This window comes from Malania oleifera, chromosome 5 (assembly GCF_029873635.1).
Source record: "Malania oleifera isolate guangnan ecotype guangnan chromosome 5, ASM2987363v1, whole genome shotgun sequence".
NCBI lineage: Eukaryota > Viridiplantae > Streptophyta > Magnoliopsida > Santalales > Ximeniaceae > Malania > Malania oleifera.
Genome location: NC_080421.1, coordinates 92,841,534 through 92,865,930, shown reverse-complemented (window position 1 = coordinate 92,865,930; position 24,397 = coordinate 92,841,534). Strand labels below are relative to the sequence as shown.

General features: G+C 33.8%; 2 protein-coding genes across 4 annotated transcripts in view; one reads left to right on the top strand and one right to left on the bottom strand.

Moving 5' to 3' along the window:
• Positions 1 to 24,397, bottom strand: part of LOC131156370 (uncharacterized) — a 47,074-nt gene that overhangs the window by 2,104 nt on the left and 20,573 nt on the right. The window lies entirely within an intron of this gene.
• On the top strand, positions 21,515 to 22,595 carry LOC131156371 (uncharacterized). Its single transcript, XM_058110002.1, has 3 exons — positions 21,515 to 21,895; positions 21,998 to 22,134; positions 22,253 to 22,595. Exons 1-3 carry the CDS (start codon positions 21,622 to 21,624, stop codon positions 22,352 to 22,354), a joined length of 513 nt encoding a protein of 170 aa, XP_057965985.1. The 5' UTR covers positions 21,515 to 21,621; the 3' UTR covers positions 22,355 to 22,595.

Genomic DNA, 24,397 nt, shown 5'->3' with positions numbered 1-24,397 from the left:
ACCAGGAGACTAGGTGCAACGTGGTCAACGGTATCATCGACTAAACATGAATTCCTAAGAGTCTTGACCAGGGGCGCGACCAAGCTCGACTAGGTCAACACCAGGTGCGACCGAGTCGAATCTGTTTCGCACATTGTGGAGAAAAACGCAACCTTTCAAGAGGCCATCATTCTGTCTATAATAGACAGATTAACTCCACTCCAACAGAAATCAAAAAATTCATCATTCTCTCCTTCTCTTCCTTTCATAAAGCTTCCACAAATTATATCTTTTTCAAATATAGATTCTATTTTCTGCAGAGATAGAATTCCAAAAAATTTGTTCAGATTATTCTATGAGTGTTTGTGATCAGTTTTCGTTTGTGTATATCGCAAACTGATATCAGATTATATTCTAAACTTCATTGTATCCTAAAAACGCATTTGTTGACTCAATACACACAATCTGGTGGGGGCAAATAACGTTTTAAGGAAAACGACATTTTACCTCCTTTAAGCATTTTCCTGTTCTATAAATATCATTTTATTCTATCTTATTCTACACTCTGAAAGTTATGTCCAGCATGGCTAGTTCTTCAACCTCGAGGAATTCGCTGCGATTTGTCAACTTGAACGATTCGCTGGAAGCAATTTCAGCGCTGGTAGAAAAGATTTCACTTTCTCTGGCGGAGCTCAAGTGTGCATGTTCTGACGACTCCCAAACCTACTATGAATAGAATAAGACTTGGGGGGGGCTCATAGGACATCAACTTAAATGGGAACAAGAGATGATAGATGCAAAGGCCCACATTGGCAATTCAATGTCGATAATAAGTTTCGACTATATTAGGATATGGCGCTACAAAAGAGGCTGTGGGATGCACTTGGCCCAAGTATTTCACAATGATCAACCTAGTAATAAATTTTCAGGTTGGAAAATTTTTCAATTTGTCATGTTGATATAAGTCCTTGTAGAGCAGCTTCATGGAGTTTAGCAGATCCTAACCAGTTTAATCAACATGATATGAAAATGAATAATGCATTCTTGTTTCGTCTATTATGATAATTACCAACATCCATCCTGAAAATGTTAGAAAATCTTTGAAACACACGAAGGATGATATGTCTTTGAACAATTGGAACAACATTCCCAAGTTGAGGAAGTGTTTGGCGGAACCAAAAATATGCAGAAGAGCATACTTCCAATTGCATATGTAATTGAAGAGGAGCAGTGTAAAACAACTCCAACACATCCCAAAAAGGGAATTTTTGGAAGAGGAAGTACACATTCTGTTAAGAAGCAAAATAGAAAAGAAAGTTCATGCTTCTATTTTGGAAAATCTGGACACTACAAAAGTAAATGTCATCTCTCAGAAAAACAAGATGAAACACACTCTAACACTTTGTGGCTATGATTTATGAAGGATAATTGCTGGGTAATTGACTTCGGGTTGCAACAAGACATGTTTGCAAGACGAGTTTCATTCTCAAGTATGACCGTTGTAAGATGGCAATGTTTCACTACATGGTAATTTTGTCACTACTGTAGGAAAGCAAAGGGATGTCACTTTGAATTTTACTTCAAAGTAAGTTTGACTCTCTTATGTATACCTGTCCAAAAATTTAGGAAAATCTAAGTTTCTGGAAGCCTACTTAATAATTTTTGGCTTTAAGTTCGTGTTGTGAATTTGACAAATTTGTACTCTCCACAGGGTGAGTCTTTGTGTGAAAAAGGCTATAAGATTTTAGGGCATGTTTAAGCTTAATATAAATAAGTGAATGTTTATGTTTTATATTATTGATTCACTTTCTTTATGGCATAAATCGTTTTAGGACATAGTATACTACACATTGCATATAATTGCGTTTGTTGTAGGTAAACTTAGTAGATTACTAGTATCCTATGTATTCATTGGCAAGCCTATATATAGAGTGTAAGTATTTGAAAAATACTATGATTATGGGCATAATTTTTAAGGATATCTTAACTGTTTGGAAAGGATTCACAGACCATTGATCACTGATTGAATGATCTACATCACTAGTGGTGGAGTATTCATCCTTTTGGAAGGAGCTAACTCCTGGTTCAGAAAGCAAAGTCTTATAACAGATTCCACTATGCATCAAAATTTGTGGCTTTAGCTTCTGTAAGCAAAGAGGCAAAATGGCTTAGGAATGTGCTATTAGAAATTCCAATTTGGCCAAGCCTATGCCACCTATATCTTTGCATTGAGACAGTGAGCAACTGTGTCACGGGCATATAAGTAATATATATGTTAATATAATGGTAAATCTAGTCATATTGTTCTAAGACATAGCCTCTGTGGCGAAGGCTTGGTTTTGTTTTGTTGTTGTTTGTAAGTCAAAAATGTTACTGATCATTAACAAAAGGACTTGCAAGAGACATGGTCTGAACACATCAAATGGGGATTAGACTAAATTCCTAACCCATAGGCACCAATGATGGAACTCTACTCAACACTTGAAATTTTTCAAGGCGCTTGAGTTCAATGAGCAAAGTACATCATATGTCGTGACTGGAGCACTAAAATCTAATCGATACGTGTCACATACTCCTCCCAAGGAAAATAGTGCTTTAACTGACTGTGAAAAAGTGAAGGTTGATCGTAAGCTTTAATAGAATTATAATAGGTTCTGTGAGTATTTTAATTATAGGGGTAGCTTGTGATAAACCTACCGAGAATAAGTGTTGGAATGGTGCGATTCCTATGAGATGGATTTATTCTAGAGCACTTATCAAACTAGATATAGACGCAATGCAATCCAGGCGTCGGCTTTGGTACGCTCAAGATCTAATAATTTGTGTGTGATATTATCTGGTTAATCAAAAGAGTTGCTATTTCAAGTTCTCACTATATATCCTGATTACTTTGATATGATCACTAATGAAGTTCAAGTCTAAAAACACGTTCATTTATGCATAAATTATCTCTTATTTGAATAAATCATTTTTCATCTATATTTTGAAAATGGTGGGGGAATGTTGGAATATTTTCTAAAATATAAGATTTTAGCACTTGGCACTTTGCACGCTTGCATCGTTGTGAGATCGTGACCATTGATCATGATCGGATGGTTAAAAACTAATATTACAATTTTTAGGATCAAGTGGCGCGACCAAGAGCACCTGGTCGACGGTACCATCGACTGAACATGAATTCCTGAGAATCTTGACCAGGTCGACGCCGAGTGCGACCAATTCAAATCTGCTTCGCGATTTGAACAGACGCAATCTTTCAAAAAAGGCATAATTTTGTCTATAAAATAGACAGAATTAACTCCACGAAAAATAAAAAAAACTCATCATTCTCTCCTTCTCTTTCTTACATAAAGCTTCCACAAATTATATCTTTTTCAAATTTGGATTCTATTTTTTGCAGAGATAGAATTCCAGAAAATTTGTTCAGATTATTCTAAGGGTGTTTATGATCAGTTTTCGTTTGTGTACACGCAAACTATATCAATAATAAATTTTGGCTTCAAATTGTATCCTGAAAAACGTATTTGCACTCACTACCACTATTTTGGCGGAGGCAATACGTTTTTAAGGAAAACGACATTGTAACGTGCCTTGAAGCAATTTTCTATTCTGCAACATTTTCTCCTATCTTATTCCTACACTGTGCAGCTGAGTGAGCTTAGTAGCTCACTTGGATAGTTGAGTGCCTCCCCCAACACCAAGTCATAGAAGAGGAATTGGGTCTCCCCTCAACCTATATAAACCCCCTTTCCCCTCTATATTTTTCAATATGACAGGATTATACGAATTTTCCTTTTTTGGCTACACGGATTATATAATTTTTTTACAGATGTTCCCACCAAAATCAATTCATATGTCTAAAAAAATTAAATAATAACTGATTAAAAATATGACTTCACAAAAAAAATATCTTTTAAGAAGATTAATGGAAAAGTTAAGGAAAAAGAAGAGAGACTTGCAATCTTTAAGTGAACTTTAGAGAAACTCATCTAAGGCATCGAATGAAGTTTTATGGTGGGTTTTGGTAAAAAAGGCATAATATAATATCTTAGAATCCTTAAGAATATGTACAATGGAGTAATGACGAGCCTTGACGAGCCTTAGGACTATGAGTGGAGACTAGGGAGTTTCCAATCAAAAGAAGTGTGCATCAGGATAAGCTTTGAGGCATTATCTTTCACCCTATTGATGATGAACTTACAGGATATCCAAAATGAGGTTCGGATAATGTTGTTTATAATGATTAGACACCCCCCATTTTTTTTTACCCAGGCCTCAATATATGTAGTACTATTATTATTATTTTATCATATGAGTATTATTATTATTTATTCTTATTATTATTATGATTATTATTAATATTCACTATTCTTGTTATTTTTATGATTAAGTATATATTATTATAAATTTTTCTGTATATTATTATTATTAGGATTATTACTAGTACTTTATTTCTTATTATATTATTATTATAGTATTTTCATATATTTTTATCGTGTGTTATTATCATTAGTATTGTTATTACTATTTTACTATTAGCTCATTATCTTATTTATTATTATTATACTTTTTGTTTTATTTCTATTTATATTGTTTATTCTTATTATTATTTTTATATTTTCAAAGGATTATTGAACATTATTTTTAATTATTATTATTAGTAGATTGTACCTTTATTCTTACTATTATTATTATATTATTTTATTTATTTATTCTTTGTTATTACTATTATTATTATTATTATTTATTTTCGGTTATTGTATTATTATTCTTATTGTTTTGTTGTGTATTATTATTTTAGTATCTTTATTAATCATAATACTTATTACTATTATTTATTTTATCTTGTTATTATTATTATTATTAGTAATTATTATTATTATTTTTCTGAATTCTTATTATTATGGTATTATTAATAGTACTTTATTAATTATTTCTATTAGTATTTTCATATTTTTTTATTAATTTTATCATAGTATTTTTATTACTATTAGTACTACTATTAATCTTATTTATTATTATGATTTTTTTCATTAGTATTATTATTATTACTTTTTATTTTATTTTTATTTTTATTTTTAATTGTTTATTATTATTATTATTAATTATTTCATTATTATTGCCTTATTGTTTAATTATTATTTATGCTCAGTATTTTTAACCTTTATTATTACTATTTTATTATTATTTATTTATCATTATGCGTTATCATTACTATTATTATTATTATTTTATTATTAGTATTATTTTTACTTATTATTATTAGTATTATTAGTAGTTCCTTACTTACATAATTAGTATATTATTATTCCCAAGGAAAAGAGATATCCATAAACCAAAACAATAAATGTTTTTAGGGTTTCTTTCTCAAGGATTATTTTTATAATAAGATTGTGTCGCTGCACAGAACCTACAGCCGGGGGTCGAGGCACAAGAGAAAAACAAAAAAAAGAAGAAAAAAAAGCGCGCCGAGGCACACAGCAGCGCACCTCCCAGCCTCTTGCTCTCATCTTCTTCTCTCATTCCTCGTCTCTCACGACACCATCACCAACACCCGCCTCGCTCACACAAACGGCACCCACAGCCCTCCAACACGGACACCGTAGCAACACACCAGCTCCTTCGTCACCTGCAAAAACCGCACACCCAGCAGTCCACGGACCCATCTGCCACTCAACCCGCTCCGGCATCAACATCTCCCACGGCTGCCAAGATTACGGCCACCTCCAGGCTCTCCAGCGCCGCCAACCACCATAACCACCGCACCACCCCCTACGGCCACGACGCCACCATCAACCTCCCCAAAGTCACAGCCGAGGCAGCCATAGCACTCCTCTGTTTTCAAGCTACACAAAGCATAACCCGCGGACCTCTGCAACCCCGGCAGCAGCTTCTCCCAGCCTCACCCATTCGTCACGTCAGGTCAACGGCACCGCCCAGCTCCCGCACGCGCCCTCTCCCTCTGCAACTCTGCGCAACCACCACCGACCCGAAGCCAACCTTCGTCTCCGTCACCACCCCCACTGTTACGCCACTGCTGTATGTGCCACACACACACACGCGTTCACGTGTAATTTCTTTTATGTTCTCTTCCATGTTTTGTTTTAATATTCAAGGTTTAGACTTAGTATATTAATACATTATTTATTGTGGTATTTAGTTAATATTCAAATCTAGGCGTCTCTTTATAGTTTTAAAAATTCTAAATATTGTGTAGATATTTCATTTTATTCGTTGATATTTGTTTAGATTTCTTGAAATAATTACTACTGTAGTATACTAATCAATGTTTTTTCCTCATTTTTGTTAGTTTTCCCTTTATATTTGTGAGGCTGGTTTCATTTTTTCCAATTTTGAATTGTTCAAAAAATAATGATTAAAAAGTTTATTATGTTTTTTTTGTACTTATCATGTTTATTATCACATTTATGCTTAAGATAGGTAAGTAAATAATTCGATGTGTTTTTATTTTGTATTGTTTTTGTTAGTCATATATCTGTTCTTATTTTATTAAGGGTTTGTTATTTCTATTGTAACATATAGTTATTAGTGTTATCATTTGTACTTCTCACTAGATATTATTGTTATTTTTTTTATTATTGTAAAAGCAATTGCTTAGTTATCTGTTTGTATATTTATTTAGGGCATTTTTATTGTTATATTTCATCATTGTTTATATTCCAATTTTTTTTTATTATTTGTTGTATATGTATTTACGCGGGGGTTTGTATGCCAATATATTTATTTTTATTTGTATTTTTTATTTCAGGATGTCACATTATGTTTAATTGTTTGATGCTTTATCCTTATAGATATTTGGGTGTTTATTGATATTGTATATTATTCATATTTAAAATTAATTGTCAATTACTGTTATATATTTTCACATTGTATAAAATCATATTCTGATTTATTGATATCTTGTTGGTTAGGTGTTGATTTTGCGTACATAACTTTATTATTGGTTTTCCATATAATTTTGTATATTTACAGATTAATCTTAAGGGCTACTTAGTTTCCATATTTTACCTAAGACTGATTTTTTCCTTAATTCATTGTTTAGATATATGTGCATGTCCTTAACCGCGTGTTAAATAGTAAGGTAAGTATCATATTATCAAAATACATATTATCTTGTTAACTCTATTATTTATTACCATTATTATTTCTCATCATTATGTATTATCTATCTATATTACGATTAATATATTATGGTATTAATTATCGTCTATTATATACTACATTATTCTCACGTGAAGCATACTTATATTCCCCGGATTTTATTTTGAGTACTTGTATTAACTTGTAACATTTTAGTATTATTACATTTTGTATTAAATATTTTTTGGTTTTTATTCCCCTATGATCAATTGCAAGGGGTATGAGCCTTTGGGCATCACGTACCCTAATCTCTAGGGAATATATGTATATATTTATTTATTTTCCTATGTATTTATAAATTCAGACAAGGATTGATGTAAGATTTTTTATTAGATTAACTTAAGGGTAATTTTAAATTATTTATGTGCCGTTATTAAGAACGTGCGCGTATGGGGTGCTCGTACCTTCCCCTCGCGTAACCGAACTCCCGACCCCACTCTGTTAGGTAGACCGATTCGACCCTAACGGGGTAGTGATCCTGTGTTCGTACCGCACTAAAGGGGTGGCGACCTCCTACACCATATTTTTTCCGAAATATTAAATAATTTTTAATTTCTCCTCCTCGGGGGCAACACGCGCTCCCGGGACCGTCGCACAGCTTGGCGACTCCGCTGGGGACCTAGAGGGTCTAGCCATTATTAATTTGAAAATTATCCCAAGGTTTTCAATTTAATAAATTCTTTTAATTACTCCTTTAGTTGTATATGTAATTTTGTAAATAAACTTACTTAATTGTAAAATATTTTACTTCCATAATTTTTGTAAAAACAACCGCATTAATTAAAAATATTTGTTTGCCTAATTTGTTGACATTAATTTAGATATTTTTTTTTTTTTTCTAAATATTCTTAATAAGGCATATTAATTTGTAGATATGTGAATAGCATATTATTATAGATATTTTGTTATACTAATATAAATATTTTGTTTCCTTATTTTTTGTTTTCTAATTTTTGAGAAAAAAAAAAAGCAACATGTTAATGGCAATAATATTTCCATATCTTGTGAATCATACAATTATGGTAGATATCTTTACGTCCATATCTTTATTCATTTTAATAAATTGTGGGGATACGGGATTAGGTTAAAGTTTGAATTCCACACACTCTTCACCGCATCCATCCCAAGGCGTCGGCTTTTGGTAACCTCAATAGATCTATAATTTGTGGGTGATATGGATCCCTGGTGAATCAAACAGAGGATTGGCTAGTTCAAGTTCGTCTACTATAAATCTGATTACTTGATAGTTTCACTAAGTTGAAGGTTTTCAATTCTAAAAACCATTCATTTAATTGCTAATGAATCTCTTATTTGAATAAATCATTGGTCAGCTATAATTTTGAAATGGGGGGGAATGTTGGAATATTTTCTAAAATATAAGAATTTTAGCACTTTGGGCACTGTGCACCCGCTTGCATCGTGTGAGATCGTGACATTGATCATGATCGGTGGTTAAAACTAATATTAACAAGTTTTAGGATAGTGGCGCGACCAAGACACCTGGTCCGACGGTACTATCGACTGACCAGGAATTCCTTAGATCTTGACCAGGTCGACGCCGAGTTGCTACCAATTTCAATCTGCTTCTCGATTTGAACAGAGACGCAATCTTTCAAAAAAGTGCATAGATATTTTGTCTATACAATAGACAGAATTACCTCCACGAAAAATAAAAAAACTCATCATTCTCGTCCTATCTCTTTCTTACATAAAGCTTCCACAAATTATATCTTTTTCAAATTTGGATTCTATTTTTTGCAGAGATAGAATTCCAGAAAATTTGTTCAGATTATTCTAAGGGTGTTTATGATCAGTTTTCGTTTGTGTATAACGCAAACTAATATCAAATTAAATTTTGGGCTTCATTGTATCCTGAAAACGTATTTGCTAACTCAATACACACGATTTGGCGGAGGCAAATAACGTTTTAAGGAAAACGACATTGTAACGTGCCTTGAAGCAATTTTCTATTCTGCAACATTTTCTCCTATCTTATTCCTACACTGTGCAGCTGAGTGAGCTTAGTAGCTCACTTGGATAGTTGAGTGCCTCCCCCAACACCAAGTCATAGAAGAGGAATTGGGTCTCCCCTCAACCTATATAAACCCCCTTTCCCCTCTATATTTTTCAATATGACAGGATTATACGAATTTTCCTTTTTTGCTAAACCGGATTATAGGAATTTTTTTTTTACAGATGTTCCCACCAAAATCAATTCATATGTCTAAAAAAATTAAATAATAACTGATTAAAAATATGACTTCACAAAAAAAATATCTTTTAAGAAGATTAATGGAAAAGTTAAGGAAAAAGAAGAGAGACTTGCAAATTATTTTATTGACTTAGAGAAAGCGCATGATAAGGCATCGAAGGAAGTTTTATGGTGGGTTTTGGTAAAAAAGGGCATATATAATAGATATATAGATGTCATTAAGAATATGTACAATGGAGTAATGACGAGCCTTGACGAGCCTTAGGACTATGAGTGGAGACTAGGGAGTTTCCAATCAAAAGAAGTGTGCATCAAGGATAAGCTTTGAGGCATTATCTTTTCACCCTAGTGATAGATGAACTTACTAGGAGTATCCAAAATGAGGTTCCATGGTATATGTTGTTTATAGATGATGTAGACACCCCATTTTTACCCAGGCCCAATATATGTATTACTATTATTATTATTTTATTATTATTAGTATTATTATTATTTATTCTTTATTATTATTATTATCATTTTAATCTTCACTAATCTTGTTATTTTTTTATTATTATTATTATTATTATTTTTTTTTCCTGTATTATTATTATTATATTAGTATTATTAATCGTACTTTATTATTATTATTATTATATTATTATTATTTTCATTATTAGTTTTATTATTTTTTATTATCCGGAGTATTTTTATTACTATTTTACTCTTATGCTTATTTATTATTATTATTACTTTTGTTTTTATTTCTATTTATAATTTGTTTATTTCTTATTATATTTTATTATTATTTTCATTATTATTTAATTATTTTTAATTATTATATTATTAGTATGTTTACCTTTTTAGTACTATTATTATTATTATAGTTTATTTATTTCTCCTTTGTTATTACTATTATTATTATTATTATTTATTTCGGTTATTATTATTATTATTATTATTGTTGTTGTTATTTATTATTTTAGTATCTTTATTATCATTATTATTATTACTATTATTTATTTATCTTGTTATTATTATTATTATTATTATTATTATTATTATTTTCTGAATTATTATTATTATTAGTATTATTAATAGTACTTTATTATTATTACTATTATTATTTTCATTATTATTTTTATTATTTTATCATTAGTATTTTTATTACTATTATTACTATTATCTTATTTATTATTATTATTTTTCATTAGTATTATTATTATTACTTTTATTTTTATTTTTATTTTTATTTTTATTGTTTATTATTATTATTATTAATTATTTTCATTATTATTGACATTATTGTTAATTATTATTATTATCAGTATTTTTACCTTTATTATTACTATTATTATTATTATTTTATTTATTCATTTATCTTTATCATTACTATTATTATTATTATTTTATTATTATTATTATTTTTACCTTATTATTATTATTATTATTATTATTTCCTTACTTACATAATAGTAGTATATATTATTACCAAAGAAAAGAGAAATACCATAAACCAAAAAAGAAATGTTTTTAGGGTTTCTTCAAGATTATTTTTATAAGAAGAGGGGGCGCTGCACAGAACCTACAGCCGGGGGGCAGAGGCACAGAGCAAAAAAAAAAAAAAAAAGAAGAAAAAAAGAGAGAGCCGAGGGCACAGCAGCAGCGGCAACTCCAGCCGCTGCTCTTCATCTTCTTCTCTCATTCTCTCTCTCACGACCACCATCACCAGCCCTCGCTCACACACGGCAACCCACAGCCATCCTCCACGCCACCGTAGCACCACCCATCCTCCGTCGTCACCTGCAACCGCACACCCAGCAGTCCACGGACCCCTCTGCAACTCAACCCAGCTCCGGCACAACATCTCCACGGCATCCAAGATTCACGACCAGCCTCCAGGATCTCCAGCGCCGCCAACCACCATAACCACCGGCACCACCCCTACGGCCACGACGCACCATCAGACCTCCCCAAGTCCAGCCGAGGCAGCCATAGCAGCTCCTCTGTTTCAAGCTACCACAAGCAGACCCGAGGACCTCTGCAACCCCGGCAGCAGCTCTCCATCCTCACCCATTCGTCACGTCAGGTCACCGTCACCGCCCAGCTCCCTCACGCGCCTCTCCCTCTGCAACTCTGCTGCAACCACCCGAAGCCACCTTCGTCTCCGGCAACACCCACGGTAAGCCACTGCTGTATTTGCACACACACACACACGTGCACGTGTATTTCTTTTATGTTTCTCTTCATGTTTTTTTAATATTCAAGTTTAAGACTTTAGTATATTAATACATTATTTATTGTGGTATTTAGTTAATATTCAAATCTAGGCGTCTATTGTATATATGTTTAAAATTCTAAATATTGTGTATATAATTTCATTTTATTGCAGTGATATTTGTTTAGATTTCTTGAAATAATTACTGTAGATACTAATCAATGTTTTCTCATTTTTGTAGGTTTCCTTTATATTTGTTGAGGCTGGTTTCAATTTTTTAAAATTTTGAATTGTATAATTATTAAATAAGTAATATTATGGTTTTTTTTACTTATCATGTTATTATCAAATGTATGCTTATATTATGTAAGTAATATTGCGATTTGTTATTTTGTATTGTTTTTGTAGTCATATATATGTTCTTATTTTATTAGGGTTTGTTATTTCATATTGTTAACATATAGTTATTATTGTGTATCATTTGTTATTATCACTAGATATTATTGTTATTTATTATTTGTAAAAAGCATTGCTTAGGTATTCATGTTTTGTATATTTATTTAGGGCATTTTATTGTTAATATTTCATCATTGTTATATATGCAATTTTTTTTATTATTATTTGTATATGTATTTAGGGGGTTTGTATGACAATATATTTATTTTTATTTGTATATTTATTCAGGATGTCCACATTAATGTTTAATTGTTTGATGCTTTATCCTTATTATATATTTGTGTTTATTGATATTGTATATTATTGCATATTTAAAATTATTGCATTACTGTTATATATTTTTAACATTGTATATCATATTCTGATTTATTGTATTATCATTGTTGGTTAGGGTTGATTTTGTTACCATAATTTTATTAATTGTTTTCCATATATATTATTGTATATTTACAGATTAATCTTAGGGCTACTTAGTTTCCATATTTTAACCCTAAGACTGATTTGTTTCCTTAATTAATTGTTTATATATATGTGCATGTCCTTAACCGCGTGTTAATAGTAAGGTAAGTATCATATTATCAAAATACGTATATTATCTTTGTTACTTCTATTATTTATTACCATTATTATTATCATCATTAATGTATTATCTATTATTACTATTAATATTATTATTGTATTAATTATCTCTATTATTATTACTATCATTATTCTCACTTGAAGCATACGTATATTCAACTGATTTATTTTTAGTACTTGTATTAACTTGTAACTATTTTAGTATTATTACATTTTTGTTATTAAATATTTTTTGGTTTTTATTTCCCTATGATTCAATTGCAAGGGGTATTAGCCTTTGGGCATCACGTACCCTAAGCTCTGAGGGAATATATGTATATATTTATTTATTTTCCTATGTATTTATAAATTCATAAAAAGGAGTAATGTAAAGATTTATTAGATTAACTTAAGGATAATTTTAAATTAATTAGGTGCCGTTCTTAAGAACGGGCGCGTAGGGGGTGCTCGTACCTTCCCCTCGCGTAACCGAACTCCCGACCCCAACTCTGGTAATGTAGACCGATTCTACCCCTAACGGGGTAGTGATCATGTGTTCTAACCGCACTAAAGGTTAGTGGCGACTCCTACACCATATTTTTCCTGAAAATATTAAAATAATTTTAATTTCGCCTCCCGGGGCACACGCGCTCCCGGGACGCCGCGACAGCTTGGCGACTCCGCTGGGGACCTAGAGGGTCGAGCCATTAATTAATTGAAAATTATCCCAAGTTTAAATTTAATAAATCTTTTAATTACTCCTTATTTTGTAAATATTGTAATTTGTAAATAACTTTACTTAATTGTAAATATTTTACTTCCATAATTTGTAAAAAACCTCAATTAATTAAAAATATTTTGTTTCCTAATTTGTTGAGCATTAATTGTAGATATTTTGTTTCTAAATATTCTGAATAAGCATATTAATTGTAGATATTGTGAATAAGCATATTAATTATAGATATTTTGTATACTAATCATAAATATTTTGTTTCCTTATTTTTTGTTTCTAAATTTTTTAGAATCAACATGTTAATGGCAGATAATATGTTTCCATATCTTGTGAATAAATACATTAATGGTAGATATCTTACTTCCATATTCTTTATAGCATGTGAATAAATGTGGGGATAGCGGGATTAGGTTAAAGTTTGAATTCACACACTCTCACGCTCTATACCCGAGCTTTACCTGCTAAGATTAGATAGGGGTGTAATAGCGTTTGTCCCTTCGTAGCTTAAGCTTGATGGGACCCGCGAACCACCCCGCTCAATGCGAGTTTTGTTCGGACCCCTATGGGGGAGGATGAAATTTCAAATTGGGGACCTTTTTGTCAATAGGGATTAAAGCCTCCCCACACGTAATTGTCCATAGTTTTCCCTTAACTAGGATAGAGCCATGAACAACCCTATATACGTGTACCTACCCTAGGTTGGGACAGGAGCCACATCCTTCTCCATGAATAGTGTGTTGTATATATGTTGGGGAATACTTTGTATTATATCATGCATTTGACATACATTTAGGCATACATACTACTTAGCCAGTATTCAGAAAAAGTCCAGTAATGAGACAAAGGCCCATCCTTTCAAAATGAAGCACTTGGCCCAACTATTTTAAAATATGGGTCGGCCCAACCCTTTTCAAATAGCTCGGGCCCAATTTTTTGAGAAATAACAAGTATAGGCCCAACCTTTTCCTTAAAAAAAAAAAAAAAAAAAAATTTGGCTCAGACCCAATTTTCCAAAAGGGGTCAAACCCAGTTTTCAAAAATGGTCTTTGGCCCTATTACCCTAAAAATCTGGGCCAATATTTTCTAAACAATCTAAGCCCAAATCCTTTTAAAACTAGGGTCTGATCCCATCATGAAATATATTGAAGCCCATATTTTAATATACTTGAGGCCCAAGTGCACATTGAAGTCCACAAGCCCATACTGAACAAATTCAGTGGGTTGACTAACTAGGGTCAACCCCCAACCTCAGATCATAATTTGACCCTTCATAGAATCTGAGGTACATGGACCTTCGTCAAGAAAAAGAATGATTGAGAGAAGAATTGAATTGAAATTGTGGCCCATCAATGATTGTCGTAATCTTGAAATTTTTCATTAGTGGAACTTTTCCTAGAATGCTAGTTAGGTTACTTTGCATCCATGCTTTCATGCATAATTTCACGCACAATAGGTTGCATACATGTTCATATCCTATTTGTATATATTTTCGCACTAAGTACTCCCGTACATAAATACACATCGCATCCCATGGTCATGCATTAAATACTTATGCATTCACATATCTCATAATCATGCATCCCATGCTCAATTTCATAAACATGCAGACATAATCATCTCCGATAAGTTGGTAGTCACATCTTAAGTTTCTGCTTTGAATTATATGATAATGTTGCTAACATATTGCATCCATATAGGCATCCCATTTACTTTCCCAAGGTTTCTGGAAGAGATCAGATTCAGTTATGGAGGACACTGTTGTTTATCAGGAAACTGAGTCCGTAGTACAGTTATATTCTGAAAGACAACAAAAGCAGTGGGGAGATAGCTTGAATGAAGAATCAAAAGTGGAATTACCTGCCAAAGTGTGCTTATATACTCGGTCCAACTCCCGGGAGGAACTAAAAACTATCTGGAAGGATTGGACCCCACAACGCCGTTTGGAATTCTCACAGTTATATGGCCATATCGGTTTCTTGTTACACATAACGGTGAATCTTCAGATGGTGAAGGCATTGGTGGACTTCTGGAATCCTCCGTACACATGTTTTACGATAGATGGAATCGACATGGTTCCTACAATTGAAGAGTACTCCTCGCTACTGCATTTGATGACACGGCGATCCCCCTACCGCACTTATGTGCCTGATTCCAGGATTTCCTTAGCACGGGAGTTGTATAACCTTGCTGGGGTCAAGATTCAACGAACGGCAGGGGAAAGCGAAAGGATCACTTGGAAATGCTTGAAGGAGTTGTTGGAAGAGGAGAAAGGTGAAGAGGTTCAGATACATTTGTTCGCACTGGCCATATATGGCCTAATTATATTTCCCAAAGAACTAGGGACCATTGATAGATCTACTATTTCTTTCGTGGCGCAAGTAAAAAATGGGGCTAATCCGGTTCCTGGGATTTTGGCAGAAACCTTTCGATCTCTTAACAAATGCAGGAGCAAGGGTCAGGAGCGACTAAAATGTTGCGTATCATTACTCTATGTTTGGTTTGCCAGTCACCTGCCAAGTAAACAAGGGGGGTATCATAACACCTTTTCAGCTCTTCGAATCCCCTTAGCCGAGTTCGAAGAGGCTCAGCAGAATATTCAAAGGAGCAAGGCTAACTGGAATGAAAAATTACATAAACTGAGGGAGTTGGGATTAGTTTGGCAAGCGCCATGGATGAACCATTCCAACATGATGTATCGATGTGGAAACTTCCCATGGGTCCCGTTATTAGGTCCATGGGGAGGAATAGCATATGCTCCTTTGTTGGCAAGAAGGCAAGTGGGAGCGTCTCAGTTTGTGCCTATGACTCACAGATTAGCCGACTCGGACTTCGCATATGAAGTAGGAGACACTCAAGATCAAATTAGAAAGTTCATGGTGGCTTGGAAACATGTGCACCTAATAGGTCCAGGTGATGGAATTACCACAGTCCAAGGAAATTGAAGTATGGCTGGAAAACCGAGTAAACCCCCGACTCAAAAGAATCCCAGAAGTTGTTATTGAGCATGTTAAATCACCAAGCGCGTGCATACAATTGAAGCCACAAGGAGATCCATGCCCAGTAGAAAAGGGAGATGCAAGAGCAGAAGTGGGGAATCAGCAAAAGGAGGCTCTAGTCTCTGTCTATCGCAAGGAAATCAAGCGACAGAGGATTCGGCACATACAATCAGAAGAAGAGGTCGTGGCTCTAAGGAAGGAAAGACGAAGACTTCAAGCAGCACTTGAACAGAAATCTCGAATGTTAGAAGATGCCCATACCGAAGTCAAAAAGAAATCGCTCTACATACAAGAATTGGAGAGGCAAGGGGATGAGCAGAGGAGCAAGTATAATCAAGTACTGGAAAAGATGGAGCTGTGCATAATGAAAGCAGGCTACTGGGAGGCCAAGTTTCGGGCTTTGCGTAGAAAGACGACACAGCAAAATGCAGAGATTGTGCAATCATGAGCAGATTTTGATATTTGATTAGATTTGTTATTGTATGAAAGGATTCTATTAATGAAAAGCGGATTTTATTTTCTACAAAGATGATGATCTCTTCCATGAACCTTGATCGGAGTACATTAGGTTGCATACATATGTTTCATATTTGTGAAATTTACACTTGTCTTGAAAAGACCATTGCATTTCATGCATGCATACCTATGCATTCACGATTCTAAAAAGGGAAAGTTTTGGTTTGCAGTGCCTAGCCACAGAATCCGTCTGAGCAAGCAACATTGAGACTGTCACGCATCAATACAATACCAGGAGAAGGGCAAAAGAAATGAGTGAACAATTGGAAGGTAGAGTCCTGGGCATAGAGCAAGGACAAGAAAAATTGAATGAAAAAATGAGCAAGATCCTGGAATTGTTGACGAACAAAGGAAAAGCAGTGCAGAATGATCCGGAGACAGATATGGATCCTACTCATCCTCCAGGGTTTACCCCAGTACATGGACAAACGTCAGTTCCACTTCCTGGCGTCATGGAGGGTTCAATGCCAAGTATACCCCCGTTCATCCCCAATATACCAGCACAGGGGTTTCCAGTAATGGGGACTCCCCCATTAGTAGCTTCTGATTTGGGGGTAAACAGATCTGAAACTGAACGTCGATACGATGTACTAGAGGAACGACTGAAAGCTATTGAGGGATCCAATACATTCGACTCTGTAGATCCCAATGATCTGTGTCTTGTACCAAAGGTCACCCTACCACCGAAATTCAAAGTACCAGATTTTGAAAAATTTAATGGAACTAATTGTCCTCGAACTCACCTGCGCCTGTATTGCCAAAAAATGGCTGCACATTCCGATAATGAGAGACTAATGATGCATTGCTTTCAAGATAGCTTGACAGGGGCAGCCATCAGGCATGGTTTTAAATAACGGCCGTTACGTAACATAACGGCCGATACGTAACGTAAATCAAGGGCTCCGAAACCGATCCGGGCTGATAATGCGGTTCGGAAAAAATTCACAGCCGTAACGGCCGTTACGTCTCCGTAACAGCCGTTACCCCTACGTTACACTCCGTAACAGTCCGTTACGGACCGTTACATACCGACAACTTGCAGAATCTGCTTTCTGCTGCGCAGCGTTCCTTTCCCCCTTTCCCGAGTCCCAAGCACCCATCTACCATTCAATCTACCTAAATCTAACATTCAAAAACAAAAATACTTACTTGCAGTTTTGTTGGCCGAGCCGCTGAAGCTATAAGATGGCTTCACGCCTTCACTCCTTTGAAGCCTGAGTTACTCATCTTCGCAGCCTTCGTTTCCTGAATCCTGAACCTAACAAAGTTCTTCGAAGCTTGAGAGTGGCCGAAGGCAGCTTCATCCGCCACCGCCAGTCGTCGCACTCGCCGCCACCAGCCAGCCCTCTACCAGTCGTCGGCGTCGTCGCACTCGCAGCCACCAGCCAGCCCTCCGCCAGTCGTCGCACGAAGCTTCGAGGCTTCGAGGCTCCTCCATCCTCCGAGTCGCCTCCCCTCTCTCGGTCTCACTCAGAGTCTCAGACTCTCTGCCCTCTGCTTATCTCGCGTCTCGCGTATGAGATAAGCTTTATTTCAATAACACTCAACACCCACAACCACATTTTAAATATTTTATTATGTTTTTTTTTTAATTATAATTTATTGTAAGTAATGTTTGTTAAATTGAATTAAAAAAAAAAAGAGTAATTTAATAGAGTAAAAAGCTTTAAAATTTCAGATTCATTTAATATGCAAATTGGTTCCTAAACAATTTAAGCATGTCATATTCTGTTTTGATTAACATACTTTTATTCATTCTTTACGTATTCTTTCTTTCCTTTTGGTTTCATTGCATATAAAATATATATTATTTTAAAATAAATGACTATGACATGGCATTCCAAAAATATGGAGTGGACAATTTCTCATGTTCTATTTCTATGCTATTTTATATTTGTGAGTAAAACAACATTTTGCATAATTATTTCCCCTAACAGCATTTTTTTTGTTGTAAATTATTATATTCATATACAATATCAATTTCATTTATATGGTATCGCATTAACATTTTTTGAAAGCTGACACCGTTAGAAATAGACTAATAGTATTATGGTTACAGACTTCCAAGATACAACATTAGTACAAAAAATACTCTTTTCTAGTCTTATGCCTTGCCTATAGATGCAGCTCTTGTTTTTTTTTTCTTTTCAAAGATCAGAAATCTCCCACATCTTAAACTTTTTATTATGTTTTTTTTTTAATTATAATTTGTTGTAAATTATGTTTGTTAAATTGAATTAAAAAAAGAGTAATTTAATAGAGTAAAAAATCAAAAAATAGTAATAATTATGTAAAATAAAATTTTCTTAATTTATAAATATTTTAATTGTCTTATATTTTTTGAAAGGTAATTAGGAAAATTTAGTTTTATCACATATTTCCTATTTATAAATATTTTTTAAGTTTTAAAATATCATTTTGACGTTAAATTTAAAATTAGGTAAAATAAATCATTACATGATCTATTTTTTGTTTTTCAGTTATCAAATAAAGTAAAAATTGATAACTTAATAAAAAACATTTTAACCTAATAGTTAATATATTAATAATTCAGATTTTTGCTAATTACTAGTTTACTACTGGAATTTGTAGAAAAATTTTATTTTAATCCATAAATTGAGAAAATGCTTAAAAAATTAAATAGAAAATTTATACTGTATGGATCTCTATTAGTGATGCTGTGATGTATATAAAAGTAGAGCAAGTTTTTTCCACCTTTAAAATTACAATGTTAATTTCTTATAGTTATAAATAAAAATAAAATCAAGTTAAAAAAATAATGAAAATACCTTTTTAAAGATAAAGGAATATATTTTTTTGTAATAAAATATCTAATATTTTAATCCATATACTGAGAAAATGTTTAAAAAATTAAATAGTCAATTTGTAATGTATGGATCTCTATTTGTGATGCTATGATGTATATGAAAGTAGAGCAAAAATCTTTTTCACCTGTTAATTTCTTATAGTTATAAATGAAAATAAAATCAAGCTATAAAAAATAATGAAAATATCTTTTTAAAGATAAAGGAATATATTTTTTTTGTAATAAAATATCTAATATTTTATAATTTTGTTTATTTATATATAAAAATAATAAACATTACTTATTATTTTTAATCAAATATTATACTTATTTTTACGTAATAAGTATTTAAAATTAGGACTATTTAGTACTTATTATTTAATATTTACTAAATTACTAATTATATTATTCCTGTCATTGTAGGAAGGTTGTAACTTTGTATTTTCTTTATATTTTGTGTAGAGATCATCAAATTAAGTCTATCAATATGTCACGTGATAGAGGAAATGAAAACTTACCTAGTGAAGATATTGGATGGCATTTTGGTACTGCGGTAGACGGTAATAGACATGTTATTATGTGTAAGTTATGTGGGAAGATAATCAAAGGGGGCATTACACGCTTGAAACAACACTTGGCACATAAAAAGGGTCAAGTAGCTGGATGCTCAAATGTGACCACACAAGTAAGAGAACAAATGATGAAACATCTACAACAGTATGCTGAGAAGAAAAGAGATAAACAAAAAAGGCAAGAAGAAGCAGAAGCCCAAATTAGAGGAGATTTTGAGAATTTCAGCGATGAAGAAGACTTGGAAGAAGAAAGTATGAGATTCGCTCGACAAGAAAGCATGCGATCACAACAACAATGGGAAGAGAGACAAAGATTTCGAGCAAGAACAACTGGAAGGGGTAATATTTATGAAGAGGGAGGTGGCTCTGACAGTGGTGCTACCAGTGGTTTCAATAGAGCAGGAGCTCGATCTTATAGTGGTCGAGAACCTGGAGGTAGTGGACGACAATGGATCAATCCTGATGCCCCTGAAGCTAGACTAAAGGCAATGGATCCTATTTTAGAAAGAAGCAAGAGTGCGAAACAACCAAAACTCAACACAAAGTTACTGAAAGGTTTAAGAAGTAAATTAGGAAAAGCGGTTGGAAAATTCCTAATTTATAATCGGATTCCAGCGAATGTAGCTGACTCTCCATTTATGCAGCCTATGCTTGATATTGCTGCAGAGGTTGGAAAGGGGGTGAAGGGTCCATCACCCTATGAGATATCTGAAATTTATTTGGAGCAAGAGTATCAAGAAATGAAAAATTATATAGCTTCTTTTGCTGGAATTTGGAAGGAAAGAGGTGTAACACTTATGTGTGATGGTTGGTCAGGACCAACTAGAAAACACATTATAAACTTTTTAGTTTATTGCGATAGAGGCACCGTGTTTCATAAATCAGTTGATGCCTCTGATGTGCCAAGCAGAACAGCTGAATATTATTTCAGGTAATTTTCTAATTTTAATTGTATATGCAAATAGTATTATGGACTTGCATGTTTTTAATTAAATAGTAGTAATTATTGAATTTATAATTTCATTTCAGATTAATGGATGAGGTGGTTGAAGAAATTGGAGAGGAGAATGTTGTCCAAGTAGTGACTGATAATGAAGCTGCAATGAAGGCAGGAGGAAAATTATTAATGCAGAAGAGGCCCAATCTCTATTGGACAGCATGTGCAGCTCATTGCATAGACCTTATTCTTGAAGATATTGGTAAGAAAAGTAACGTGAAGAAGGTCTTAGAAGATGCAAGAACAATAACCTCATTTATTTACAACCACACATGGACAGTGAATTTCATGAAGAAATTCACAAATAATAGAGAGTTACTTCGCCCTGCCATCACTCGATTTGCCACAAATTTCATTGCTTTGGAGACTATTGTCAGGCATAAACAAGCACTAAGGGAAATGTTTACATCTGATGCTTAGAAAAACTCAAGGTTTGGAATGGCAAAATCAGGCCCAGCATATGATTCAAAGAAAATTATCTTAGGCAAAGAGTTTTGGCAAAAGGCCTCTGATATAATTAAAGTGCAAGAACCCTTGGTGAAAGTTCTTAAATTGGTTGATGGTGATGAAAAACCAACCATGGGCTTCATATACGAGGCAATTGATAGGGCGAAGTTGGCCATTCAAAAAGATTGCCGGTTTTACAAAGACTATTGGAAAATTATTGACAACCGGTGGAGTTTTCAGTTGCACCAAGATTTGCACGCTGCTGGTAAGTGTAAATCAAATACAATTTCTTATTATTTTAACTTTTAAATTATGCATGGTTGCATTAGAAAACTATTGATTAATATGTTTCTAAATTTAATTGTAGGGTATTTTTTGAACCCACAATTTCTTTATGGTGCCCCACCCTCTCCTGAAGTTGCTAGAGAAGTCATGGATGGAGTTAAAAAAGTGATAACCAAGTTGGTACCCGATATAGATACTCAAATTCGGGCTATTAATCAAGTAAGTATTGGTTCCATTAAATTGAATAATGAATTGTTCTAGTATTTAATAATACTTTTAAGAATAATTATTAATATATCTAATTAATTAATTATATTTTACAATCATCCTTTTTTAGTTGTTGCTATATCGAGATAGGCAAGAGACTTTTGGAACCCCGTTGGCTCAAAGGGCAGTAAAACAAACAAATCCTGGTAAATATGGCTATATAGCTAAATAATAGAGAATTACTCTATTTTCTCTCTTTGTGTTCAAATTTGACTTTTGAAATACGCTATACTAACATAAAACTCTTTTTAATTATTCATGCAGCTGAATGGTGGATTCATTATGGCTTGTGTGCTCCTGAGCTCCAAAGAATAGCAATTAGAGTTCTTAGCCAGACCACATCAGCTTCGAACTGTGAGCGTAATTGGAGCACCTTTAGCCTCATCCATACGAAAACAAGAAATAGATTAAAGTACATGAGACTACAAAAACTTGTTTTCGTACATTACAACATGAGGATAAAGTTAAGACGTACAATGAGAAGAAGCCAACGAGAAATTGAAGAGGGTTTCAATCCTATCAATTTGGACTACATTTTCGAAGAAGATGATCCTTTAAGTCAATGGTTAGAGGAGAGAGAGACATCACTACTCGACGGTCAGGACAATTCAAATTGGTTAAATGAAGAGGTTGGTGGTACTACAGAAGGAGGTGATCAACCACCAATAAACGCGCATGATGATTCAAGTTCAAGTCCTGAACGCACACAAAGTGATGACAATCTTGGTTTGAGCCCACCAAGTGATGATGATGGTAATAGTGGTGCTGGAGCTGGGGTTGGGGGGGGTGGCAGTGGTGGTGGTGGAGGCGGCGGTGTAGAATATAATTATGGATATGATACAGGGACATCATTTGGAAGGGATATATATCCTTCTGATCCTTATGGACTACATGACATACCTGAAAATTATAACTTGGGTATTCCTCCAGGGAACCAATCTTCACAACCCAGGAGAAGGAGTGCTCGTGGTGACCCTAGCGATTCTACTGAAGATTCATATGGTGTGGTTCGTAGTTTTGGCGACTTTGGTTTAGATGGTTCATCATCACAATCATATGGATCTCATCCAGCATATCCACATTATGCATCTCGTGACTCACATTTTTATCTCAGTGGATCAGGAATCTCAGGATCTAGTGAGTCTTCTTCTACACACTACCCAGAGCCAGCCCCTGCCCCAACTTATAGACATTATTCAGGAGAATTTTCATCACCAGTACATTTTCAAGAGCAACAACAAAATGACGCAAACTTGGGTTCATTTAACTATGTATTTCCACAAGGATGGGGAGATAATTTCCCATCCCAATCTCAAGATACAGATGCAAATTATGAAGACCCTCCACGTCATTCTTTTTGGTGGTGACATGTGTTATGTTATAAATTTGTAATATTGTATTCATGTATTTTCAACTATTTATTGATATTTGATATTAATCACTTTTTAAATTCATGTATATGTAATCACTGTAATGTGTATATTGAGTATTAAGTCTATTGAGTATTGATTCATTTTTAGTAACTTTATGACTTTAATTAATTGATTCTTACATTTCTACATCTTTTTACTCATTAAACTAATGTAAACTATAAAAAAATATGATTTTTTTTGTAAACAGCGCACTAAAATTAATATAAAAATCATAATGCCTATTAAAAAGCATTTGTAGAGTGAATGAAAGCCTGCAAAATTCATTAAAAATCATGTATTAATGGATTTCATGCTTATTTTTTAATTTTGGCATAGTTGTGCATGTGTGAAAAAAATTCACGACCGTTACGCCCGCTTCCCGTTACGTAACACCCGCGTCTCCCGCGACCCGCGACACCCGCGACCGTTTCGCGACGTTACCCGCGACCGCGATTTCGAACCATGCCATCAGGTGGTATATTCAACAAGATCGAGCTCGGATCCGCACATGGAAAGACTTGGCTAATTCTTTCATAGCTCAATACCGCCATGTTATAGAAATGGCACCCGATCGTATGACCTTGCAGAGTATGCAAATGAAGCCCACCGAAACATTTAGAGAATATGCATACAGGTGGAGGGACATGTCTGTCCAAGTCAATCCTCCGGTGGAAGACAGGGAGGCTATTTCCCTATTTGTGAATACGTTGAAAGATCCTTACTTCGGGCATCTCCTAGGGGCAACCCCCCATGATTTCATGGTCATCGTTTCTACTGGAGAGAGGATTGAGACGGCCATCAAA